Raw genomic sequence first — 27,863 nt, 5'->3', positions numbered from 1 at the left:
GCACGGAGGTCTGGCTGGAGGATCCCCCATCCACGGCCCCGTGTCACCGCTGCGGCTGCCGAGAGAGACGGATTTGACTGAAGGCAGCCAAACTGTCACTCAGGAGGTGCCCCCTCGGTACTCCCCCGGCTGGATCTCCTGGAGGATGGGCCTGCCTGAGCCCCTCCTGTCAGGGATTTCAAAGGGAACAAGCAGCTGAATGCGGATCTGACAGCTCGGCCGAATTAGGGCTATTTGCATGCTAATTTCTACCGTGCTTAACTCACTGGCAGACCTAGAGCGAGAGGCAGCCTCTGCATGTTTGGAACAATGCTTGACTGATCTAGCTGCGTTAACGAGCAAATTATGGTAATTTTGTTATTACAAATGCATAGAAATTTCCAAAGAGTGGAGCAATACAATATGTTTTCTCTCCTCCTCCTCACTCCTAAATACAGACCTCTTTGTTTATACACACTTCACCTTGCTTACTTATGTTTAGATACGCACAATGTCTCCCCTCGACAGGAGGAGGCAGAAATTAGGACAGAGCAGAGAGGGCAGCAAGGCAGAGCAGTCTGCTCGGCCACTCGTGGGACCCTGGGGAGACATCCTCAGCGGGAGGAAAGAGCAGAGGGAAACTGACCCCAGTGAGGGCAGGGTGCATCAGTACATCCAAAGGCTGTGGGCTTTCCAGCATTTCATCTTCCTGCCCTCTTCCGCATAATTTCTAAGTCAGTTCAATGAAATAATATCTGACAAGATCATATTGAAAACAATACAGATTTTATCTATATTTTGTGCAAGCATTCGTGACAGATGGGAACCAAAACTTTTCTCTATACTTCCAAGATTCTGGCAGATCCTCACTCAAAGGGTACACAAGCAGAGGATAAACATATACCATTTACCTAAGTGCTTCATTATTAATTAAGGGAATCATTTGTCAGCTGGTTTGCAATTTTTCCCAAGATATTTGTGATGGCACATCACATACTCCATCATAGGTGATGAAACTTCTCTGGGATTTGTCTTCTAAGAACTACAAAAAGGTGAGGAGACACTTCCATGGAACAGCCCCAGACTTGGGGAAAAATGAAAAAAATTTGCTTTACCAGAGAAAGCCATGTCAGCATTTCTGCCCTTTGGTCTTCTGACAGAAGCCTTGGATTTTTGTGCACCTGCAGGGGCTGAAGCTGTGCTTGGGGTGCAGCAGGGGACATTTGGGTTTGGACTGGAGCTGTCCAAAAGGCACAGGTGCCCCCAACCCAAACTGTCATCCCCATCCTCATCCTCCCAGCCACACCAGCAGCACGAGGCAGTGGAACAGAGGCACACTTGGGAGCCACTCCCAGGCTCTGAGGAGGTAACTTGCAAACTTTCTGCTTCAGTGAAGAATTGTTGAGGTTTATTCCCCATTTGCTTTAGGTCCATCTACCATAAAGGGTTGGAATCTCCTTTCACCCTCACAGGCCAGAGCAATGCCAGTGTTCAAGTGACCAAGCAGTTCCAGCACTCTGCTGTACAACAGAGAAGGAACTGGTTCACTGATCCTCCCTGACATCCCACAGACTGCAGTTTGGCTTCTCTGCCCCTGGTTTTAGGCATTTTATCTTTCAGCTGCTTCTCTTATTTCCCAAATATTGTCATGAGATTGCAACACGCTGGTGCTTTGAGAAAAGTAGAGCCAGAACAACAAACAATACTAAAAAAAATAACTCTTGATAAAGTCTTCAGTGTGTCAGTGGATTCAAATTCCACCAGTCTCTACAGACTGGATTCTGGTAGTCCCACTCATCCAGATGTCTGCCTCCTAACCCCTCCAGGACACTGGAGGCATTCTGCACCCCTTGCTGCAGGCTGGGTGCCAGTGGACTGAGGCAGGGTGCTGTCCCTTGCAGACCCTGAGGAAGGACAGCCCCAACAGGAAGAACTCACACAACCTTACTGCTCCTCAGTATCAATACCCACCATCTACAATGAAAAAATGCATTTAAAAATCACATGGTTTGTTTGCAACATCATCTCCTTCCCCTTCACATGTTACAGCAAGCATCTTCTCCTAGATAAAAGATTGCTAATGACAGCATTTCTATTTTTTATGCCTTTCTTTTCAAAGCCCAGTTTTGAATGTCAGTGTTTTCAGGTCCCTTTAGTCGGGTAATTGCACATAGACTTCTTATAAAGGAAATTCATTTGTTCAGGGTCACTGCATGGTTTTTCATTAAAAACAAATTACCGGTGTTCAGAAAGGACATCTGGGTTTCAGGAGTCCCATTAATGACTATATTCTCAGCATCACTATTCTGGAGAGTCTACCCTTTGCTGTCACCCAGCACGCAGAGCCTGCCAGGAGAGGAGGGGATGGGGTGAGCAGCAGCCCTGGGGAGGGAAAGGGCTGGCAGAGCAGGGGCTTCAACCCTGGAGATGGGCAGGAGGAATCAGGGGAGGGGGCAGAAGGTGAAAGGAAACAAGGACTGCTGTCCCAGCAGTTCTAACACAAGAACTGGAGTAGGATTTAAGTGAGTTCTCATGGCTGCTTGCACATGCCCTGTGTCCAGCTCAGCTGCAGCATCCTAAGCATGATGGCAAGGGCACACACACACTGGTCACACCTGTGGCCTGTCCAAACCCCTGTCTCAGCAATGAAATCGCTGCAAGCCCCTCTGCCCAGTGCTTTCAGGACTCAAACAAGACACAGCTTCTAGGATGGGTTGCTTGGAGCAGGCACACAGGCTGTGGCTCTCACACCACCCTCATGTGTCCCCTCTGTCCCCTTGCTGTGGCTGCCATCTGCCCCACACATGGGAGAACACTGAGCTCCAGATACAGCCTGGGAGCAGACCCATGGACACAAGTCATGATCTGTGAAGGGAGACCTGAGCCAGGGCTGGAAACAGGCTGGTGCTTTGTGAAGCTACGAAGCACCAAGAAAAGACCCCAGGCAAGCAGCACTGGTCCCTGTCAGCCTGCCAGCTGCAGCCAGCAGGGCAGCACAGCCCATGAAGGAGGAGGAGCAGCACTGGACGGAAAGCCCAGCCTTTGAGAGGTGAGGGGTTTATGGTGACTGTATGGTCTCTGTGACCAGCCAGCAGCTGCTCCAGAAGCTGTGCTTCCATTCACACCCTCCACCTGTGGAAAGGGCTCTGAGCCCCACACTGGCCACAGAGCAAAACCCCTGCAAATGCTGCATCTCCCCCTCTGCACACAGCTTGCTTCTGCTGAGCTCCCAAAGCAAAGTGTGAGGCAGTAAGAGGAGAAGAGGAGGCAGAAACTTCCAGCAGGAGACAGGACCATGTCCATCCAAAGAAGCAAGCAGCCCCAGGACCATATCTCTGTGATGGAGCAAGAACAGCCAGGTGGCACAACTGTGAGTATGTGACAGGAGGAGAAGATGCAGCTTGCTCCTGCCTGCTCCTCCCCAGAGATTTTCCCCCAGGAAGGAAAGATTGCTGGGGAAACACTGCTCCATGCTGCCAAAGCAACAGCACCTTAGGGGCACTGTCACAGTGTGGACAAACAGCAACAACAGTACCAAATTATTTGGGGTAATTTCTGCATACAGTGTCTCAGTAACCTGTGCCCTGAGATGATGCTGAGGCCACAAAACTAGTAGGAACCAACAGTGGATTAAAGCTTTGAACAGATAACAAAAATACACAGAGAGCTGCATTAGACAAAATGAACATTGACAAGGAATGTAAACTTCCCTGCTTCAAGCCAGCAGACAATGAGGGTTAAAGAGAAGTGCTCATTCTGGGCAAGCTGCTTCAGGCACTGCTGTGTCCCCTTCCCCAGGTGAGGCTGGTGGCTGCTCCCAGGATCCTGTGGCTTCCCACGACATCCCCCATGGTAGAGCCAACGCTGGTGCCTGCTCCTGGCACGTCCAGGAATAGTTACCAAGAGTCACCAATCTGATGGTGGGTCTCCTGCCTCCCTCCTGCCATTGACAGTCTCCAAAGGAAAAGGTGAGTCAGGCGTGGGGCATGGAGCACAGGCAAACAGCATGCCAAGCCAGGGGCTGGAAGAAGGTGCCTTGGACTGTAGGGTGAGACCATGGTCACAGGATGGAGGAAGAATGTGCAAAGTGATTGTTTCCAGTCCCTGTGTAGACACTAGGATCTTCCCTAGACAGGAAAGATGTCTGTAGGGCTCCCTCCAGCCTCAAAGTGGGATTCCTGGCTGAGTCATTTAATGGTAACTGGGGTCTAGAGCAGGAGTGTGTCTTTTACATGGACTGCTGGTGCCAATCCTCTACAGAGAGGAGCCTGATCTCCCTCTGGTAACAATTCCTGACTCCATCCCTACTCACAGAATCATGCAGAAACATATGAATTCCTGCAGCACATTTCCAGCAGTGCCTCAGTTGACTCATGGAATGACCAGACATTTCAGGAAAGGTCATCCAAGACCCTTCTCAGTGCAGGATCTGCAGTGAGGCCAGGGCAGAATACTCAGGGCTCCACCTAAGGTGGCCTTGAAAACCCTCAAGCATGGGACTGCACAACCCCTCAGCAACCTGTTCCACCACTGGGCCTGTCTTTTGTGAAAAAAGTTGGGAGACTTTGGTCATGCCCAGTTGCATCTTGCTTGTTTTGACTTCTGCCAATTATTTCCTTGTGTTAAGAGGCCCAAACTATTGTGAGTCCATAGGTTCCAAGTGAGGGGGATGGCTCCATTCCTCCAACCCCTGCTCAGGATGATGCTGACCGTTCTCATGACCAGTGCAGATGGCAAATTCATGCTCAGCTCTCAGTCTGCCTCATCCCTGGAGCCCCTTTAGGAACTCAACAGTCTTCAGCCCCTTTTGTCTCAAAGTGCTCCTTCTCCTGGTGCAGGATCTTTTGGTTTGCCCTTGCTGGGTTTCATGCCCCTCCCCAGCCTGGCTACGTGCCTTGACACCACTGCCCTGCTCGGGATCCTGCTGATGGAATCATGCAGGCTGGCATCCTCTGACCACCTGATGAGCTGGCTGTCCTCTAGTTATGGGGTTGTGACCAAGAGAGACCTGTAGCCATGCCCTGCAGTCTGTGTGGCACCAGGAGTGTGGCATCAGGCACAGCCCCTGAGCCTGACCACCCACTGACCACCAGCCACCATCCCTCCTACCCACCCACCCGTGCCCACCCTGCATTTAACCCGCAGCCTGTGGCACCAGAGCACCTCAGCACAGCTCAGGCAGCTCCTCTCCACTCGGTCTACAGGGTGACAGCTCACCAAAAGGCAGGAGAGGCCTGCAGAGCAAACACTATCATGGGAGCCTCGAGCAATGCCAGCTGTCAGTCCTAAAGCTCCAGACTGAAATCAAACCATGTGTTTGCTTGTCTGGTTCCTTCAGAGAAAAGCTTTTGAATAGTTTATTCTCTGCCATGGCAGACAAGCCACATAAAAATGGAAATTCACTGCTGATATGCAAGTCCCTTGTTTTGCAGGAAAGGAAGGAAATGTGAAATTTTGAGCATGTGTTTGAACAAGTCATGGAGATGCAGCAGAGACAGGTTCCTGTGTACCTCCTTGCCTGTGGGAGAGATAAGAAAGGACCTGGGGCTGTCAGGAGGCAAAAGGGCTCCTGATAGGGTGAGCAGTGGCTGGGGGCTGGAGAAAAGACAAGGACAGAGGATGGAGCTGAATCCACACATGGTGCAAATGCAAGGAGCAGGAAGGTCTCCTGTGCCCCACAAACCCAGCAGGTATGGGACAAACACCCAGTGTGGTAGCGGCTGGGTTTATTCACATCAGCAGGAGCAATGGCAGCACCAACAAGCATGCAACAAAACATTGCTTATGTGTTATCATGTATACATTTCTCCCGTGTCTCTAACCACTTAACTCACACAATTGCTTAATTACGAGCAGAAATTCGTGGCTAATGATTAAAAATCTTATCAAGGAAACACATTTCTAGCAAAGGCTCCGAAAACTAGAAGAAGGCAGAGGCAGGTTGTGAGATGAATTCCTGAGAGCTGGCACAATGAGCACATGCCTGCGCTTGGGGTGACAATTTGGCCATCCTGGAACAAGCAGGGATGTGCCAGTGGCAGCAGGCTGGGCCTGTCACCTCCCTGTGCCAGCCCTTCAGGGACTGTGCTGCTTAACCCAGCAAGGCTCTAAAACTGGCCCTGCAAAGACAGGAGTCAAGGAAGGATGGAAAAGGCGTGCTAGTTAGCAAATTCTCACTTAAATGAGACGGAGAACCTACAAGAATTTGCAGCTGACCTTCACACTAGCTGGAGCAGAAGGTTGTTATTAAAGGAACCAGTGAGAGGAACAGTGCAGTTATTCAATATAATGGGTCACACAAGCCTATATGTAGTTAAAAATAAAATCTATTACCTGGGAAAACCAGCTCAGATGACTCTACATCACTGAACCTCACTACACCTCCTCTGGCTGAGCCCCACATCCTGCAGCTCTGCCAGCCCACCCTAGCAACAGCTCCCAAAGAACTGGTAAGTCCCCAGAAAAGACAGGAGTGCTGTGGCCCCACCACCCCTTGCTGACTGCAGAAGTCACCGTCCTGCTCTGAGCTGTGAGCAGAGCTGCAGCCAGCGGTGCTCAAGGCTGGCTCAGTGATGAGACACACCTGCAGGACCTGCTCTGCCCACCCCAGGCACCAGCACCAACTCTGCCTCTGCTGCCACACAGCAGCCACCTGCTGGCTCATGCCCCCTGGCATTTCTGACAAAGTTCCAAAAGGGGAAGGCAATTAGAGAAGTACAGTGTCCAGGGAACGACTTGGTGTCCCCATCAATGAGGCACAGAGCAAGTGTGAGGTCAGGACACGTCCAGCCCTCAGGCCAGTGACCTCACTAATGGGCAGCACAGGGCACAGCACTGGGAGAAGCCAGGTAAGGTAGAGAACAGCCTGGGCAGGTGAGCAGAGCCTGGCACAGCCCAGTATGGAGCAACCCCCAGGCTCCACAGAAGGGAGGCTGGGAGCTCCTCCAGCGTTTCAGTGCCAGCACTTTGGCACGCTGCAGGTGATGAGCCTCCCGTGCTGGGGAGCCTGGTCCTGCTCCCCCAGGATCACTCCACACCCACCCTCCATCGCTGTGCCTTCCACTGCAGCACGGAACATTTACAGCACGCGGCCTTTCTCTCCTGAAATGCTGTTTTTCCCCGTTATGCTCTCTTTCCCCCTCTCTGAAGACTCACCAGGCACCATTCCTGTCAGCGCTGGAGCAGAGTAGCTGCCCTGTCCGGCAGGAGGGACGTGGGGAGGGTATCCTGGGAGGGTTGTGCTCGCCAGCTCGCGACCTGGGAATCAAACCAACAAATCACCGCGTGAGCATCGCCGCAGGCAGGCCGGCTGCACCTCTCCCCAGGCACCCAGAACACAGCCCTGCATTTGTCATCCTGCTCTGCCAGGAATTTCCAGCCCGGCAGGGAGGGCAGGCACAGCTCTGCTCCCCCTGTAGCTGCTGCAGGGCTCAGTGAAGTGCGAGACTGGGGGGTGAAGAGCAGAGCTCTGCGGGGAGAGCAACGCAGCTCCAGCTGCTCACCCCCATGCCCACTTCTCTCCAAAGCTTAGATTTGTAAAGTCAAAAGCACTGAAATGGGAAATAACACACATCTTATGACATTCTGCCAGAAAAATCCCTAGAAAATCACATGCACGGGCTGAGACTGTTTGAGATCTAAATACAATGCAGGGCATTTGTTTTATCTCTTATTGAAGCAGTTAAAAAAAAAAAAAAAAAAAAAAAAAAAAAAAAAAAAAGCAACAAACACAAGGCATTGAGACACGAAGGTGGTTCTAAATGTAGTTTGTGCCGGAAGAAGAGTCAGATTTGCAGATACAGCCTGATGCACTCAGCCACAGAAACACAGGTTTTAGTCAAGTACCCACAGGACTTCCACGGAAATAACCCCACAAAAGCAGGCAGTGGGGTGTCTTCCATCTCCCTCTGCCCCTGGACCAGGGGTCTGGGGTACCCTCTCTTCCTTCACCCTCTCCCAGACACATCTCACCCTTGAGGACATGTTTCTGCTGGCAGGGTAAAGGCAGGGGGCCAGCTAGCATGGCTCACACAGTGCCACAGAAGTGTTTCCTCAGCCATGCCTGGACCCTGCTCTCATGTGCAGGTCCTGGAATAGTCACCACCCCTTCAGGCTGCCACAGTGGGATTTTGGGCAAATCACTGTCAGCTGTGGCCACAAGAGGCCCTCCAGAAGAAAAGGATGCTCCTGTGATCTCACCAGGCAGCATCCATCCCTCACCCCAGAGGAGATCCTGGAGCCCACTCATGATCCTCTGGTTCCCATGGCATCCTTGGGCAGAACACTTAGCCAAGGAGAAGTCACTTCCAAGACACACAGTCTGGTAGCACTGACTGGCTTGGGCAGCAGCTGGATGTGGGCTCTGCAATCTCCTCCCAGTGAGCGTCACACACTGCTCAGGCACCAGGTTAGTCATGGACTGTCCCTTGGACCCATCCCTGTGGCTCTGCCAGCCTGCTAAGCAGCCCTTCCAAGCCCAGAGCAACGTGAGGGGTCCATCACATCCACACCACAGCTCAGAGGAGTGGCACTTCTCGGGAGCTTAGCCCTGAAAAGCTGAGTGTGCACCTCAGCTAAGAGGAAGGGACTCTGGGCTGAATGCAGCACCTGGCCCTTGTGCTCCTCTGCAGGACAGGGACCACTCTGGACCAGGAAACTCTGAGATCCTGCTGGCCCAAAACAGCTCATTAGCAAGGATCAGGTTCCTTCCTCAAAAGGTAGCATGTTGGATCAGCAAAAGTTATGTGACTTTGTTGGTTTTAGCACCACTGCCAAGAAAAAATGCACAGATTCTGTTTTTTCACATTGTGTTCTATAGGCAACTGTTTTTAAGACAATGAACTTTTTTCAGGTCTCTGAAAGCTTGGAGAGATTGAAATGGAACATTTTCCCAAAAGCCAAAACAATTTTTTTAAAAAAGTTTTTTTGTTTGGTAAAAATTTTGAGCTCAAATTTCATTTTTAACTGATCTAAAAATAAAACTTAGAAGTTTTCCTTTTTTCAATATCTTTAAATAAATGAGACTTCACCTGATGAGACAAGAGACAGGTACACAAGTAATTGCAAATTGTGGCTCACCATCTCTGGGTCATGGCCACAAAGGCTGCCTCCCCTACCCTCAGGTGAAGGGGTACATGCCAAAACTCTAGCATTGCTGCAGTGATCTCCTAGCACATGCCCCACTTTCCTCTGCACTCAGCATCCACAAATCAGGATGCAAGCTGTTCCTCTCAGGCCCTTCCTACAGAATATTTATGGTGCATTCACATCCTAAAAGAATTTAAGGTTCAAAACAATTGATTAATTTGCTCTCCAGTGCTAGAGAGAAGTCACATCCCTTATGGAAGGGCATAATGAATTCTAATTATTCAATGCAGGCAGAAAATGGTTATTTTAGATTAAAACATTCTCCCCTCATCAGTGCCCTGCTTCCTTCTCTCCCACACAAAATTAAATGCTTTATGTCACCTCTACAGTCTGGAGAGTACAAAAGTATCTGCAGTCTACATAAAGTCCGCCTGGAGTCTAAGTTCACTCCCAGTGCAGGGACTCAGCTGAGGGCTGTCCCCAGAGCAGAGGAACATTTCACAGGCTAGCTGCTGCCTCCAGGAGCCCTCCAGGGACCCAGGGGGGAAACCAGGACTGCTCCCTTCCTTGGCTATGTGGGGTCACCACAGAATAGCACAAAAGGTGCCCTGACCTGTGGGGAAGCTCGCTGTCCCAAACTGCCCCATACTGGCTACACCCCACTGCTCACTGCCTATAAAAACCCTGACATTTACCCCAGCATTTTGACGTATTACAAATTATACACTTCCCCCAAAGCCACTGCCACACCCAGAACGACCAGGATCACAGTCAAGGGCACTGAGCAATGTAATCACCACAAACAACACAATGAAGGGCCTCTGCTCCTCAGTCCATTAGAGCATCACCATGACCTACTCCACAGGTTTGGGCTGGGTTCCATAACATCCCATTCACAAATGGAATGTTCTGTCATCTGTCAACAAATCTTCCTTGTTGGGTCCCCACAGCCAAGTCCCAGGCAGGGTCTGAGAGGAGGCTGAGGGGCCTGGCCAGAGATGACCAAGGGCCAGAGGTGACCAAGGGCCAGAGGTGACCAAGGGCCAAAAGTGACCAAGGGCCAGAGGTGACCAAAGGCCAGAGGTGGCCAAGGGCCAGAGCTGACCAAGGGCCAAAGGTGACCAAGGATCAAAGGTGACCAAGGGCCAGAGGTGACCATAGCTGCAAGATCTGCAATCCAACTTCATCCTATCAAGTCCATACAATCTTCTTCGCCAAAAAAAGAAAGACTGGAGCATCCTATTCTCTATGAGATTTCCCCTCCATGCTGGCAAGCTTCAAGTGCATTAAAACAATTGATTTAAAAGAAAAACACTGACCCACCTAGCACAAAGAGTGGTTAAGAACCAGCCTCTTCTCCAGAGTGTTCCTGCCTTACTCATACAGGCAAAGAGGAAATGAACATTGACATTTTAGCAGTGGACCACGCAGACATAGGAACCTAGGGCCTTCAAGACGTTTTTTCCTGAATGTCTTTGTCCTGTGCTATTTGAAGGTTATTTTAGATGCCTGAAGTTCGAGATGGGCAGAAGCAGCTGTGTGCAGAGCTGCCTCCTTGCCTTGCTGGGCTGGTGCTGTGCAGGACACAGCAGCTCACCTTCCAGCCCCAGCCTACAGAAAAGCTCAACTAGAGCAGAGCCCAGCAGGACTTTCCAAGGGAAACAACAATCTCTTTCCAACAACCTCTGCCAACAATTTTAAGCTCCAAGTACCAAAACAGCTTTCTGAGTCCTTCCCACAGTGGCCTCCCCGTGGAGAGGCTGGTGGCCCCAGCAGCATCAGCACCTTCAGTGACAGCAGGAGCACACAGCAGCTCTCCTGCCCACCCAGCCCGGACCTGCCATCTCCTTATCCCACCACTCCTCCCACTGCCTCACCAGGCTCCTGGCAAACACCCCCAAGGCAATGCTGACCCATCACTCATCTGACTCCCAGAGGCAACATGTCTTAGGGGAGCACCAGGGTTGTGCTTGTGGGGCGTGGAGCAAACAGCTCTGCTACAGACACCCCTGTACAGGTCAAAGGCTCTGCACACACAAGACAGGCAATAAATGTCTGTCCCTCCAATCACTAGGAGCTGGCAACACTCACAATGAAAGCAAATTATGTTGAAAAGAAAGTGGAAATAAGTAAGTTTTTTCCATAAAAGAAATGTTGTCAGTAGCTACAGGGCAGCTTAGCAGCAACCCCTGCCCAGATGTGGCAAGCAGTGCCTGGGCAGCAGCAAATGTCCCTGTGCAGGACAAAGTGGCTGGGGCAGAGAGCAGCCTGCAGCAGCAGAGGACTCTCCTGCCTCCAAACCACAGTGAAAAAAAGAGGGAGCAGTTTAGAAGCATTCCTCGATTCATTTACCTTCTTACATTCAAAAGGCGGCAAAGAGCATTTTCAAGTGTGTCTTTGTACACTACTGTGTGTAAACGTGAATCCAATTAACTTCAAATTTAACTACTAATGAAATTATCTCATTTTGCTATCAGCTCAGCTCTCATCCATGGCAGTAATTAACCACTGGGGGTTGTCACTCCCAGACACATGACACAAGGACTCCCCCAAGCTCAGGTGCTTCAAACCCGTGCAGAATTCATTACCCTGACAGTGTGAAAACCCTTCACTTTCAATACCACAGGGCACCAACGCATTTTTTTTCCCTTTATCTAACAGATTGTCAGGAACAGTATGAAAGAAATGAGCCCACTGGACATGTAATTAATTACAGCAAAGGATACATCATGAAATGTGCGGGGTTCAGGTGGTGGAAGGGGGCTCACAGCTCCTTGCCACGGTCTCACAGCCACCAGCAGGGCTGGTGATTTTCCTGTCTGCCCTGCACCGAGGGAAGCCAGGCTCTGCCCCCTCCCCAGGTGTGTGATTGACTCTGGCTCAGGAGCACAGGGGAACCCACCTCTGCAGAGTCAGAGGTCCAATACCAGTAGGATTGGTAAATATATATACTGGGAAAGCCAGTCCAGCAGTCCTCCTGAGTCGTGCTGCATTCCCACTCTCCCTGCAGGTATCATGACAAGGCACCAGCCAGCCTGAAATGCCCCCCAAGGCAGCACACAGCGCTGTCTGGAATTACACACTTAGACCAAGCACCAGAGTGCTCCACCCAGCACAGACCAGCACTGCCCCAGCCTCCACCCCAGGTGTTCTCGCCCAAACAGACTCCCCACAGCCCTGTCCACCAGCACAGAACAGAGCCCTCCCCCAGACCCACACAGAGGCTGCTGCCCCACCTGACTGCTCATATCTTGCCAGAAAACTATCTTTGAAATGTAGGTTTGCACTAGCAAGGTGGAGATGAAGAGATGCTGCCTCACCAGCCCGTGGAGCTGAGCAATGAGCTGGGCAGGTGCTCCCAGCACCATCCCATTCAGCCTGGGGCTCTACAGCTCCCTGCCTGGCAGCCTCTGTGTGCAAGGAATCCCTCTGCTGGCTTCATGCAGGATGCCACACAGCAGCTGCAGCCAGGCACCAGCAGAATTGATAAACCACTTCCAAAAGGCCTCCCAGAAGGACCAGCTTGGCTTCAGACTGTGCTCTCTCCAAAGTGACCTTGCAGGGTCTCCAGACTCCAGCCTGCAATGGGAGGAGGATGGCAGCCCTGTTTTGGTCCTGTCCCACAGCACCTCCTTTGTCAGGTGGCAGGGGAGGCACCTGTGCTGGTGCTGTGCAGCTGCCAGGACCAGAGAACCAGCCCCATGGCCCCAGGACCCTGCACATGCTGCTTCTCCCTGGGGGCTCTGGCAGCCGTCCTGTCTCACCAGGCACCTGCTACCCCAGATCTGAGGAGGCTGTGGTGCCCTCAGGAAGGGATGACATTGCTTAACACCAGCACAAAAAAAGTAATTGGCAGAGACGCTCTCTGGGTGCCACTTCATCTCTGGGAAGCAAGCCCAAATTTCTAGGCTATTTCAGTGAAACTGGTTACCAACACTGACTTCTCTTCTGAAAAATCCAGTTTCCACTTATAAAAGCTCTTTTTCTTCTGCTCAGTGAAGAATTTGATCATGCTAACCTGGTTGTTTCAACTGTTATCCCAAATAAAATGTTTTGATCAAATACACAATGCTGTTATCAGGAAAAGACTTGATGAGTTCCATCAATTGGCTCTTGCTCCCTTTTTCACCTGGGGATGTGTGCACATCACCCAGGGCAGCAGCATGGGGGAGTGGAGTACCCAATCAAGAGAAAAGCATGTCCTAAAAAATGGTTTTATCAGATATAAAATACTACTCCACCACAGGAGCAACTCAGTCATTTCTGCCTCGGGTGCAAAGCCACTGAGCACATGCCCCAGCATTCAGTCCTGCCCAAAAGTCACTCAGACTCCGTCTCCCAGGGATGCCTGCAGTGCAGCATTCCATGCCATTCCACTGGGAAAGGGGATGTCACCAGCACAGGACTCCAACACACTGAATCGCTGCTGTTAATGAATAACTCCCCTCCTGTGCTCATCCTGCTCTATTTGTGGACATCAAACCAGTGTGGTGTGCTTACTGTGATGAGTTACCTCTCCTGCACCTAATTAGAGGCAGATAAAACAGTGGTAACATACAGATCACCTGTAATGATTTTGCTGACTCGATTATTCTTCTGACAATTAGCTCTGGCTGCCAAAGCCTCACAGGAATGTCAAAGTCTACTTCCTACAAAGCAGGTAATGTCACAGGTATGACCATGAAATCAATAATGAGGCACAGCTCTTGCAGAGGGCATTCAGGTCAGACGGAACAGCCCTTAAATTAAACATTGATAAGCAGAACACAATTATCCATCATGTTTAAGTGCCTGCGTGAAATTAGCAGCCAGGGAATGGGAGCAGTGGGGGAAAGATTAGTGGAGGAGGAATTGAAATGCACAGTGTCCACTGTGACTGGGGCTGCAAGGGCTCATGGCATGGCACCGCAATCTGCTACCAGAGCCATAAAATTCAGATTAAGCACACTGCCCTGAAACAGGGGCTGCAGATGTGGGTCTGTTTTTCTCCTCGTCTGCAAAGCAGCAGCAGATGTTAGAGGACCCCAGAGCTCCCTTTCATAGCAGGTGTCTCTGCTACCCTGTCTACAGACCCAATTACACTTTTGAAAGAGAGCCAGGGCAGGTAAAAGAGAATGGAAGGAAGACCAATGTTTTCTGTCAGAGCAAAAATGCAGTGAGAAAGGATAGATGAACACTCCAGTATGTTGTCTCTGTGATTCCTAAGAAAGAGTCCTGGAGCTACAGAGTTCTCTGCCCTCAGTCCCTCTCCTCTGGACAATCTCTTTGTGCTGCTGCATAAAACTCCTTCTGTGCAGCCACACAGCTCTTGCACCCGATAAACAACTCAGTATTCCAGCTTGTCATATACTTTTTAGGGTTGCTAGTATGAGAAAGCTTTTTCTGCAGATCTGAGCTGAGCTGCACCATCATCCACCTTGATCTTCAAAGTCCACCTGGCTCTCTTGTCCCTCCCTGTAACACATGCAAGGTTAGAATTTCATGGCTTGGCCCCTTCATTCCATGCACAGACCCACAATGTACTGGAGAGGATATCTGTGTGGAAAACAGGGAAAACACTCCAGGCAGACAACATCTTGGCAAGAAGCCACCCTCACCCTAATTCTTGTGTGGCCAACAACTAGCCACACACAAAAATGCATCGGCATCATTTAGGCTTTCCCTGGCCCGTGATGAACATCTTCAGGCCTTGCAAGGTTTCTGTTTGTGGAGCCCAGCTGGGGCCAGCAGGCCCAGCAGTGGAATCCCTGGATCCCAGGTGCTCACAGCTGCATGTGTGGAGGGAGGTGGAGGTGAGGGTGTGCACGGGATGCAGAAGGATGGAGACAATCCCACCACAGCACGAGTGCACACCACCACAACCTTATCTGTGACAGTCACCTACCAGGGAGACACCAAAGGAAGGGAGGGCACAGAGCAAGGATGGTGAGATCTTGTGGGAGGACACGTGGTGTGTCACCTCCCAAGGAGTCTCCTTACACCTGAGATTACCTCAGGAGGACATGCTGTGGTGGAAATCCTGTTTTTTCCCAAAGCCACCGATGAGAGATTGCAGGAGACACGTTTTCAAAGGCTCCAAGGATTGTTCATTGTTTCCTGTCTCAGGAACTCTTTGCCCGGCTGACAGCGCTCTGTCCAGCCGGGCATCCAGGATGGATCTGCCTGCTGCAGGCAGGGCTGGTCTTGGATAGTCTGCATGACCTGCTAAATGTTTATAACAACTTTCCAATACAATACAGTCTTGTTAAAGGGTCCAGCTCTGACCTCATCCACTCTGAAAGTGCCAGCATGTCACCCAGCAGGGATGACACAGAGAAGAAGGAGGAAGAAGTATCCACACCCCAAATTCTCCATCTTGGCCACGTGTCCCTTAACACAAACATTCCCAAAACTCTATTTATCTACATTCTAACAACCTGATCTACACTTTACTAATTTTGGTGGCTTGTTTCCATTCCCTCTGTGTTGGTAATTTCCCCCAGGGGTTTGAATTCAGCGCCTGAGACACCTGGGTCTCACTCAGGGGTCTTTGGGACCCTGCCAGGGGGGTTTTGAGACCCCCAGGGAGGCCAGGGGTACACCCTGGGCTCCCACAGTGGTGGTCTGGATCCATTAAATCCCTTTTGTGGGCCCCCCTCCCACACCTGCCTGGAGAAGAGCAGAGCAGCAGGTCCAGCAGAATGGGGCAGCTGCAGCAGCTGCAGGGGAGGATGCTCTGGGCAGGGCTCTGCCTGGCACAGCCTGCAAACCCCAACAGCTCCCTGCATGTCTAACCCTGGAACTCCTTCTCACTGGGGAGCACAAAGGAGGGGCCAAGCACACCCCAGAGAGGAGGAGGTGGAGACCACAGAGGCTGTGTCACCTTTACCTTTGTACCATGCCAGACAAGACCTTTGATAATGAAGCCTTTACTAAGAGACAGAAATGTCTCAACAACTTGAATTGTGTAAACCTGGAGTTTATGGAAGCAGAGAGTTGTTCATTTGGGCACTTTAACTCCAAGAAGTTAATGGGCATGTATCAAAAAAGTTCTGAAGATGCTGGATTTGATTTTTCTTTTTAAAGAGAAGTTAAATCTCATTTTCAAGTTTAAAATTACTTTGCAATGTAAATAAGATAATAAGTTATATTAAGTAAATAAGTTAAGATACTGAGGACAGATACAAAAGGTGTCACAAATACAACTAAGAATACACACTGCTCTGGCATGGTTTTACCTTTTCTAGTAATTTCTGGTTTTAAATTTTCTTCAGATCTGGAGTTTTTTAAGGAGGTATTTTGTTTGTCTGTTTGTTGTGTGTTTGGTTTTGTTGTTTGTTGGTTTTTTTTTTTTAATATGAAACAGGGCTGATCACAGTAAGAATCTTGGCTATCTTCACAGTTGTTGGATCTGCAGGGCCCTGCCACAGCCAGAAGGATGGATCTTGCATGTGCTGAGCAGGAACCCTCAGAAAAGGCCACAGGGGCACAAGGACCCAACAGCCCAAGGTGAATAAACCCCGAGTGTCCTGGTCCAGGGGTCAGTCCCTCCACCAGCCTGGAGGAGAAGCAGCTCTGCAGATAACAGGGTTCAGCTCATTCCAACAGGATGGGACCTTCTGTTGGTCAGGATCCCAAAGGTGAGACTCTGCTTACATAACACTGAAACTGATGGAGGAATGCAGCTGGGTCAGGTCTGGTCAAAGTTCCACTGGAAAACTGCCTGAAATTGGCTCCTCTTCCCCTTCCTATTTCCATGGCTCAGGTGTGAGGCAGGAAGAGCCAAAATCACGGGCACTTAGGAACTGATAAATCAGTGTGAGGTTCCAGGGGTTCTGGAAAAGAAAGGGAGCAGGGAACGTGGACTGGAAGCATGGAGACACATGTGGGCTTGTGCCCCTGCTCTGGTCGTTCCACTGTGCCAGCTGTGCTGATCTGAGTTTCTGTGTTTCAGAAGGGATTCACTGCACACCACGTGCTCTCCTCAGCAATTTGCACTAGCTTGGAAATGACATCAAGAGTTGCCTACAGAGGCCAAGACCCTGTCTGTCTCCTTATCTGACAGACCAGTTAGGTGCCTCCTGTCAAACTCACATGTTCAAAGGGGAGAGAAAAGAAATCTCACATAAAAATAATGGGCTGACCATCATGGCAGGTCTTAGCCTACAAAATGTTATTTTTTGGTCAAGTGTATCATGCAGTGTAATTCACAAGCAGCAATGAAATAAAATTTCCAAATAGACATAATAAAAGCAACTTTAAAGAGTTAAAAATTAAATAAATTCAAAAGAAACCAAAATCAAAAGCTAAAATATAAAATTCCAAAGCAAAACAACTTCTGCTAAAATGTAGAAAGTGCCAGTTTGGCTATTTTTCTGCTGTTGAGTAACATGCTTCTGCATTTCATATCACCTCACATGTCAGGTCTGAGCAGCCTTACACACCTCACAACCACTGCCAAATTAAAGAAGAGGATTTTTTGTTGCCTTATTTCTGAAATGTACTCTAGCCAGCAAGCTACATGCAATGAATGAAAGAAATAGGAGAATTAAACTACGCAACGAAACAGCTTTCTGACGAATAAAGCTATGGAAATTTTAGGCTCCATTTACTCCTCAATCTAATTTTGCCCTCCAATGCACATTATGTCTGAAATGGGATCTCATGTGGTTTGATCAGTGCTCTTAACGCATGCAGAGGCAACATATTCCCTTTATTGTTGTTTTCCTTCCGCAGCACAGCAATACTTCTAATAAGAGCAGCACAGCAGGCTTGGTGAGACTGTCTCCACAGTAATCACTGTGCTGCTGGAAAGATGTAGGATGACCAAGAGGATCAGCAGCTTGAAAAGTTTGTGGTCTGGGGGATCCCTGTTCCTGTAAATGCACAGCTAGTTGCTAAACACCCCACAAAAATCATGAGAGAGACTGAGTTATCATGAGATATTTAAATAAAACATTTTCCCTTTTCTTCTTTTGTGCTGTTTGGATTTTTGCAAATGCCCAGAAGGTGTTTTCTAGCTTCTCTTTGCAGTCAAGAAGACTAGAAGGATACTACCATCAGTTTGTCAAGAACTACAAACTCCTCTCACTGTGACAGGACTCCAGACAACTCCTTGGAGCTACAAGGGAAAAACCAAACAGTAGGACCTGTAGTGTGAAAAGCAGCATTGTTAGCATTTTCCTGTGGTGGCATGGATGCTCCCAAAAACTAATGGATATGTACTGGGAGAAGTGGCTGGCTCCAACCTGTGCCTCATCAGGAAATGGAAATCCAAATTTTTTCCAACCCCCATGCTCAGCCCATTTAACAAACATTTAACAGCTGTGAAAGAAGGCATGCCAGCCCTGAGGAGTGGTCCTGCACCTTTCTGGGGTCCTGACCTTGGCCCAGGCTGGCAGCTGCCCTGGGAACAGAGATGCTGCTCCTGAGGGATACCTTCCTTCAGCAGGGCTCAGATCCTCAGGATCCATTCCACAGACCTGGCTAAACGACCTTGCTATCCATACTCAGCTCAGAGGGCTCACACCAGGCTGTGCAGTCACCTCTGGGACTGCAGACAGTGTGTGAGGGAAAATGGAGACAGTCCCGACCCAGCAGCTGCCACCACGAGCACGTCATCCAGAGAGAACTGGTGACCTGGTAGCAGCCAGCAGGAGCAGGGCTGGCACCAGCTGGGAGTGCTGTGCTGAGACATGAACTGCAGGAGAAGGCCCTGCTGCTCCAGAGCATCTACATGACCAAGGCATGATAGGAGACAATATAATACAATATACTCTGTCATATCAGAGGGGCAGGGCAGCCCACCTCCTCCTCCCAGCTGGCAGCTGGGGTGACACTGCCCCCAGACCTGAGAATTACACAGGGGGGCCTGGAGAGGGTCCTGGAACCCAGGCAAGCCTCCAGCTCCCTGCCACGTCCTGGTGGCCTGGGATGATCCCCAGCCATGTGTGGGAAAGCAGGCAAGCTGATCCAGCCAAACAACCAGGTGAGAGGGAGGGCATGGTTTCCATCTTTGTCCTTGCAAGGGGCAGCAGTGACACCCAGGGCAGAGCAGCAGTGACATCCAGGGCAGCAGTGACACCCAGGGCAGCAGTGACATCAGAGCAGCAGTGACACCCAGAACAGAGCAGCAGTGACACCCAGGGCAGAGCAGCAGTGACATCCAGGGCAGCAGTGACACCCAGGGCAGCAGTGACATCAGAGCAGCAGTGACACCCAGAGCAGAGCAGCAGTGACACCCAGGGCAGCAGTGACACCCAGGGCAGCAGTGACACCCAGAGCAGAGCAGCAGTGACACCCAGAGCAGCAGTGACACCCAGGGCAGCAGTGACACCCAGGGCAGCAGGGCAGCAGTGACACCCAGAGCAGAGCAGCAGTGACACCCAGAGCAGCAGTGACACCCAGAGCAGCAGTGACACCCAGGGCAGCAGTGACACCCAGGGCAGCAGGGCAGCAGTGACACCCAGAGCAGAGCAGCAGTGACACCCAGGGCAGCAGTGACACCCAGGGCAGAGCAGCAGTGACACCCAGGGGGCTTTGGGAGCAGCAGGAGCAGGAGAAGCCCAGGCAGCAGGGACACCTGCCTCAGTGGAATCCCTTCGTCCCCAGCCAGAGCCCTGCAGCCCTCCAGCACCCGAGGGGTGAGGATGCCCTGGCAGTGGTGCCCAGCCAGGCTCAGGGCAGCACGGCTGTGCTGGGCTGCCAGAGCTCAGACACAGGTGACAGGGGGCTTCACTATCATACCTGTCCCGTGCAGACACACACCTGCCCAGAGCTCACCTGGGTGAGCACACCCCAGCTGCCTGCCCGTGCATCCAGAAATGGAAATACATTAGTATATTGACAACTGGTTATTCAGCTACAGTGTAAGCACAGAGGAAAAGAAAATCCTACAGCTTCCACCAGTCTGTTCTGCAGTGACATTAAACCCATGCTGAGATTTTTCATCTCACAAAGATCAATATTTATGATCTGCTTCTGGAATTAATCTGAGATGGAGGCATTTCCAATCCAAGCATCATTGCTAATGTCATGAGTGGTTTTCTAGTCCTCACAGAAGAAATATTTACACCCTCAATTTTTACATCTTAATTAGGGTTCAACGAAATCCAAATCAACAATCTATATGCTATTTTTCTGATATTTAAGTAATGCTTTTTCTATCCTGGAGTAAGATGAAAAGCTGAAATCAGGCACTTTACCCAGGTTCTGTGATGGAAATAGTGAAGCCACGGAAATGTTGGCACATTAGGGTTTCAGTATTTTCCAACAAATATTCTCAGTTGTCAAGTTTGAAATGTTTTACTCTCTTTAGTTGAAGGAACTTGAATAATCTCATTTGAAATCACTTTGAGACAAAATTGCATTTCTCACCTTCCACATCAAGCAGCAGGACCAATTCATATTTCCAAGTCCCACCTCTCTCTGAGCTTTGTAGTGGGTAGATAGCATCTCCTAACATAGTGAGATATGTACCACAGCTGATGAACCATGTAAAAAACAACAAATAACAAATACTTTATGGGAAGCACTCTCCAGTCCCTTCAGAGCAGAGAACAGAAGGGACTGTGGAAAGGGGTCTTGCTCCAAGCCTATGTGATATTCTGACATTCCCCTTGTGCCGGATCCAGCAGGACTGCAGTAACCCCAGTGCCAGCACCAGGCTGGGGATGCTGCAGTGATGCCCAGGGACATCCCCACCTATCCCAAAGCTGGGGCTGTGCAGCCTGCCTGGGCTGGGGGAGGCACTTGGGGCTTGCTTGGCCCTCTGCCATTCCCTTCAAGTGGGAGCTCCCAGCTCGTTTTCCCTTCCTGCTCCTCAGCTGACTGTGGACAAAAGCAGGGCAGGAGAGTGGCCAGAGGGGTCCCTGGCTGACAGTGGCCATCATGGTGTCAGAATTTATAACTGTATTAAATGGCATGACAGTTGGCCACAATAAATCAGCCTCCCTTCTTTCCAAATCACAGACAATAAAAGGTTTGGCAGTGAAAGTCATTCATCATCATAAAGACTTGAGACGTTCCAGCCTTCAATTTCTCTCACATTCCCAATACACCAGAGAGGAGTGCTGGGGTTTAGGGGAGAAAAAAAGAGAGGGAGAGAAAAAGGGGAAAATAATTAAAAGAAAACATGAAGGAAGATTGGACAGGGATAATTACAAAGGTCAGGGAAAGGAGTACATTCAGAACAGCATTTCTGATGATGGGGCAGAGCTGCTCTGTTCTCTGCAGGGTGTGTGTGACGCTGAGCAAAGCAGCAGCAGGGGCTGGGACAGTGTCCCAGAGGGACAGCCAAATGTCACACTCACTGCCCTGCTTTCCCAGAGCTGTGGTGCCACTGCTGGTCCCTTCATGCCCCACATTGGGGAGGGGGAATGGGGTGGTGACAGTGCCCACAACCACGACAGCGCATCCCCTCCATGAGGACTGCCAGCTCCTTCTGTGCCCACCAGCACAGGCACTCCCTGCTGCAGCTGCAGCCACCTGCAGCCAGCAGACCTGAGCAGCCACCACAGAAAGGGAGAGTTTGGCTGAGATCTGAGGCAGTGTTTTGCACATGAAAGCACAGAAGTAACTCCACAGTCTGCAAACCCTGGGGGAACACCAGGCACAGGAGCAGCGGGTTTCCATCCCCCCAAGGGGTCAGCACAGGGGATGGGCACTCCTGCCCACCATGTGCTGGTCAGGGTGGGGAGGCAGTACACAGCACCATAGAGCTGCTTTACCCACATCACAGTAGGGCCCAGTGATATCCTAGTTGGAACTTAAGATCACTAAAACCTGAGCTGCTATCAGGACTTGAAGGTAGTGAAGACCCCAGAGGAGATGGATAAAATCTGTCTCCTGGTATTCAGTGAGAGTGCAGCAGTACATCCCCAAACCTGTTAAATGACCTGGTGCACCTGGCCATGAGGTGACAGTCCAACCTCTGCATGTCCCCAAAAGATCCAGTGTGACTGCTGCAGCCTTGTGCATCCTGACAGTGGGAGGCCACAGCAGCTGCCTGTACCTCTTTCAGTCAAGCATTTGAGTGCAGAATGAACGCTGCCACTCTGGGGTGGGCAAACCCATCAGGATGCTCTGGGGCAGGACATGGGCATTGCTGGAGCCCCTCCAGAGCAGAGGTGTGCTCTGCACCCCTGAACCCCATGTTTGTACTCCAGGTGTGTCCCTGCTACTGCCAGTGCTCCTTGCTCTGCAATAACCATCCACAGGGACAGAGGGGCCATGCTCTGCAGAGAGCTCTGTCACCCAGGCCAGGCTGGGCACGCCTTGGCTCAGCAAGGCTGGTCCATGGTTTGCCCTGATTCAGGGTTTATCCCAGGCTCTCTCTGCATCAGCATGGGGATGAATTTGGGACTGCCTTTGCTACTAGCATACACAGCCCCGGCAACAGAGGACACAATTCTCCTGCCGTGTGAGCAGCTACCAGACCTGTTCACCAGGGCCTGGGAATGGCTTGTGTCCTTACACCATGGGTATAACAACATTAACAAGACAGAAGGAGCAAAAACAAGGCCTGTGTTTAACAACAAGCACCTGATTTGCTGACAGCCTCTCCCACACACTGCTTCTGCAATCTTGACCTCCCGTGGGCCAAGGACCATCCTTCCCCCAGGAGGATGCTCACATCTGGGGAGACCACAAGGTCTGGACCCACAGCTGCCAGAGGTGAGGCAGCTGGGGAGGGGATAACCCACATCCCTCTTTGGAGGGATCCTGCTGATACAGGAGCCTTTTCCAGAGGCTAGTGCTCAAAAAAGCCAAAATGTCATCGCAGGGCTGAGCTCAAGGACTTCAGACTGTTGCAATGAATGTACAATGAAAAGAAGAAAACCTCCAGAGGGACCCCAACACTCCTTTCACTCTTTTTGCAGAATTTACTTTTGAGCCACATCTGTGTGAAAATCCCAAGCCAGGTGTCAAGTCTGTGGCAGCACAGGCAGTCCCAATCCCTGCTGATTCTGGTGGGACTTCCACTAGTGATATTCCACACTGCTGGTGGATGTGCCAATTCCATCAAGCAGCTCAAGGCCAGGCAACTTGTATTTTGATGAATTGCCAGTGACATTTTTCTTTTTTTCTGCTGCATTTTTCTTTTTGCGTATTTTTTTACTGCAGTTCAACATTTTGAGAAATTATACAAAACCCAAAATTCACACATTTTTGGCCCTAATGTAACATAAAATCATAAAGAAACAATGGCTTATTATGAAGAAAAACCAAAACCAACCAACTAACCAACCAACCAAACACAAAAACAAGAACAAAACCAAACAAAAAGAAATCCCAATGGCTTATAAATCTCTATTCTTGGCTAACACAATGTTTTCCAGGAACAGAACTACAGGAAGAGCTCTTTCAAAGAATAGAGAACATAAGCAATAACTTTCCTCTAAAAATAGACTGCAGCATTACTAAAACATGACTTCAAACACTTTATATTTTACAGTTTTTCTTTCTTGAGTCCTCTTAAGTTCTGCCTAGATTTCTCCCATATTTCTCCTAGATTAAAACAATTGAATCATGCTGCCATTGCTAGGGGAAAGGGGTGAGCACACAGCAGGCAGCACGTGGCCTCCTGGCATGCTCTGCACTGCACGAAGACCCAGAACTGTCTCTTTGCTCGCTTCCCAAAACTGCTGCTCTGATTTCTCACAGCCAAGTCACTGCAAACACATAATCTCCCAGCTGGTCAGGTGTTGTTTAGGAATTAACTTCTATTAAGAAAATTAAGGCCATGTATCATCAATGTAAGAAAAGCAGAGTGCTTGAGGTTAGATGAGCTCTCTGAGATCACCCAACCCAGTATTCTCCACCAGTCCCCATGTCCCCAAGGTCACATCCACAGGGCTTGCAAACCTTTCCAGGGATGGCAACTCCACCCTCCTAACTTGTGAGCCAGACCCTTCCTCAGCTCCACTGCCCTTGGACACGTTCCAGCACCTCAATATCTTTCAGAGAGCTTCAAACAACACAATCACCTTGTCCTAGGAGCAACTTCTGCAGCCTGACTCAGATTGCCACTAGACTTTATTTTTGTGGTGTGCAGATGCACAGATGCCAATGCATTCCTCTAGTCACCTGGAAATACAATTTTGGTGGCTTGCACAGAAACTCTCAAATAAACAATAAATAAATTAGAATAGAATAGAATAGAATAGAATAGAATAGAATAGAATAGAATAGAATAGAATAGAATAGAATAGAATAGAAAAATAAAATAAAATAAATAAAATAAAATAAAATAAAATAAAATAAAATAAAATAAAATAAAATAAAATAAAATAAAATAAAATAAAATAAAATAAAATAAGGCAAATAAGGAGGCATTTAAGCTAATCAGAACATTTTCCTTTCTTTTCCTTTTATTTCTTATTTTTTAATAATTTCCAAGTTGGAGATCTACAGCGTATTTCAGCATTTTTCTGGCAGTGAGAAATGCTTCCTGTGGTCTGAACTGGCTGTTGATGCCCCAAAGGCTGCCAGCCCGCCCTGAGCACCTGAAGCCCCAGCTGGCAGGGCACAACTGCACGTGAGCATCCCCAGTTCACAAACACCAGCACAAGATGGCACGTGGGGCCTGCAGAGCACTTTCCAGCCAGCACTGTGGAGCTGATTTGACATCCTTTTGTTTTTCAGGCTGCTTCAGAAGAGGCTGCTCAGCACGTTTGCAGAGCAAGCCCCAGGCCTGCCACAATCAGGACCACCATGAAGGCACCAGAACTCTCTTGTCTTAATCCTCCTGCTATAGCTGCTTGATTTAAAATTGTATTTATTATCCATACCACAGTGGTATTTGGGGCAGAGGCAAACAGATTTAATTAATTAGACATCGCAAAATCCTTAAGTAAAAGATGCTATGTAAATGCAAATTGTTATTATACATGCTTTGCACCAAAATATGTTTACCATAGTTAAATTCAACATTTAAATCCACAGCCAAACTCCCAACAGAGTCAGGCTGTACATCATCAAAAGAGCAGTTAATAGCCTGGGTCTTAGTGGGGTACAAGTGCCCTCGTTTGCTTTCTCAAATGTACTTCTTCTTTAATGGCAAGATAAGAATTCATAAAAATTGAAAAACTCAACAGTGTCGCTGTTAGACTCTGTCGTCTCATTAAAAATGACACTTCTGTTTTTCAGACTGGCTGCTTTCCACAGGAGTTTATGTGGCCTTTGTTCAAGTCTTTAACACGGCAGATCCTATTGTGAATGATGGATAGATTATTGGAAAATGCATCTGCACTTTTATGTATTAAATGTAGAAACTAAGCTGTAATTCTTAGCATAATCCTTCACTAGAAACCTCCATCTACCAACACCCAACTGCACTTCAAAACAGTCCCACAAAAGTTAAAGTATAATTCTGTGACTGTGTTCCATTTTTAAACACAGATCATCATTTCCACGTAGAGACAGGTTATATGACCAAAACATAGCCACAGAAAAAAACTTTTCATTTTTGCTATTATAATTAGGCAACAACAACAAAAAACCACCAAAGCATTTTTCCAGAAGAAGAATGTAATATTAACAAATCCAAATATTTTCTTTACTTTCTTCAAAACCATGCTGGCTTGAGAATTGGGATGGGAGCAGAGAAAAAAAGAGAGGGAGAAGGAGTTGAGAAAAAGTTACATTACTCGTATTTCAGAGAGCTGGAATGGGAGATACAAACTGAAATAATTTTTCATTGAAAAAAAATGCAAACATTTTAAATTTTTGAATGAAAATAATTTAAACCCTTGCATTCAGCTGGTGAATTCAGCTGTAAAACTGTTGCTGACTGTCAGTTGGACAATTCTCCCCAGAACCTTCAGGTGACCCTTCCTCCTCTCTCCAGGGCAGATCCATCCCACCTACACAGGTCCAGCTTAGACTAAGCACTCCTCACTCCTCAATAGCCACTGGAAAGCTGCAGGCACATCCTGATGAGGATCCTAACCTTATACACAGAAATTCTTCAGACAAGTCACCTCCTGTGGGTGTTTCCTCCTTTCCTCCTGGAGATCTTGCTCCAGGGATGACCTGCCAGAACAGTGAGACATCAGCAGGGAGAGCCCCGTGCTGTGTCACTCTGAAATCAGATATGTGCAGGTAACAAGGGGCCAAAATCCACAGCTGAGGTGTAAAGAGTGTATTTACTCCATCACCATCCTGGCACAACAGGGACAAACACACTGCCAAGCTTTCCTCTTAGCAGGGGCAAAAAGTGCCTGGGCTGTTCCCAGCCTCACACATCACCTTGTGCAATGATGACGAGGCTGTTAATTTCCTCTGTGCTCCTAGGATCCCTGCCTTTACCTCTCTGCCAGGACAGGGAGCTCAGGAATGCCTGAGAGAAGGCCTCCATAAACACCTGTGTTATTTCTGCACAGAAATTCTACTTCTCAGAAAAGACAGAGGATACAGAGCATGAATTATGTTTCCCCACACTGCTATTTTCCAGCCTTGGCATTTCCAGTTGCAAAGTCACTTAACTATCATCCTCCTCACCAAATCTTCTTTTCACAACACTTTCATCCCAGTCACTCTCAAAATACAAAGTAGTAAATGTTTAAAACTAGCAGATTTTTTTAAGGGACAAATAGTCTTTCCTAATGAAACCAGGTTTGTCATTGGGGTCAGCAAGATCTGGATTTAGACCTGAATTCAGGTGGATGGGAGATTCTTAGGTTCATTCTTTTTTATTACTACAGTAATATATGAGTTAAAATAAACATCCTCTTTCTCCCCCAGGAACTGCCACCAGCAGATTTCACAGTGCTTTTCCCATCATTAAGACATTTTCTTACTTCCTGTTAATGAAATACTAACCCTGTATCACACCTTTGCACATCTAAAATAATAGTAGTCTTCACTGTAAACATCAGGTGTGCACAAAGGAGAGAAAAGTTTTATTTCATTATGCATTCCTCAAAGGCATCTATGGGAGCTTTCTTCCCACTACATGTCACCTTATTGTTTCAGTCAGACACAAAAAATACTTAGTTGTCTCAGATGAATGTCAAAAATGGTCCAAAGAAGGCAGCTCAAGTAAGGCTGGAGAGAGAGGAAAAGCATTCCTTCCTTGGCTTCTGCCAGCACTGGGTTCACAGCAGAGTTAAACTATAGTCTTAAGCACAGCAGAACTAAAAACTAAACAGAAGGTGGAATTTGGAAAGAGGTTGTGGCTTTGTTATGACGTGGGATCCAGAATGCAGCCGAGACCCAGCACAGAAAGACAGAGAGCCTTTCCTCCCTCCAGGGAAAAGACAGCCTTTCCTTCTTCCCAGGGAAAAGACATCCTTTCCCTCCTCCATGGGCCAAAGGGTTCATTCTGTGACCACCTCCCACCCCACCTACCCTCACTGATTAAATATTCTACCTGCAGGTGCATACCTCACCACAAACTATTAAAACTGAACTCTCAGTTTTTCTTCTGTTCCCCTAGGACTCCTAATTTCCAAAGCCACAAAAGAAATATCAAGATGTTTACACTGCCCAAATATCCTCTCCCAGGCATTACCAGAGGAACCAGCCCCTCACAAGCTTCATCAGAGAGGTTCTGTCAGGCCAAGAACCCCAGGGAAACACTTTGAAGGTTGGTGTATTTTCCTGGTGGCTGGAAAGCAACAGGACAAGATGAAACAGCCTCAAGTTGCACCAGGGCAGGCTTAGAGTGAACATCAGGGAGATTTTCTGCCCTGAAAGGGCTGTCAGGCACAGCAGTGATACCCTGGAGGGATTTAAATGACATATAGGAATTTGGAGACATGGCTAATCACAGACTTGGAAGTGCTGGATTAGTGGTTGGACTTGATGATCGTGGA

The 27,863-nt window shown here is 48.9% G+C and overlaps 1 protein-coding gene across 2 annotated transcripts in view; it reads right to left on the bottom strand.

The window, feature by feature from the left end:
- PAX5 (paired box 5) overlaps positions 1-27,863 on the bottom strand; it is a 131,561-nt gene that overhangs the window by 27,076 nt on the left and 76,622 nt on the right. For both annotated transcript variants that reach the window (XM_056513029.1, XM_056513030.1), the window contains one exon: positions 7,135-7,236. In XM_056513029.1, the coding sequence (XP_056369004.1) occupies positions 7,135-7,236 (102 nt within the window). The remainder of the gene's footprint in view (positions 1-7,134; positions 7,237-27,863) is intronic.

The sequence above is a fragment of the Oenanthe melanoleuca genome, chromosome Z, assembly GCF_029582105.1.
Source record: "Oenanthe melanoleuca isolate GR-GAL-2019-014 chromosome Z, OMel1.0, whole genome shotgun sequence".
In the NCBI taxonomy this organism is placed as follows: domain Eukaryota; kingdom Metazoa; phylum Chordata; class Aves; order Passeriformes; family Muscicapidae; genus Oenanthe; species Oenanthe melanoleuca.
Note: the sequence above shows the minus strand (reverse complement) of the source record. Positions and strands in the feature narration are given on the sequence as shown.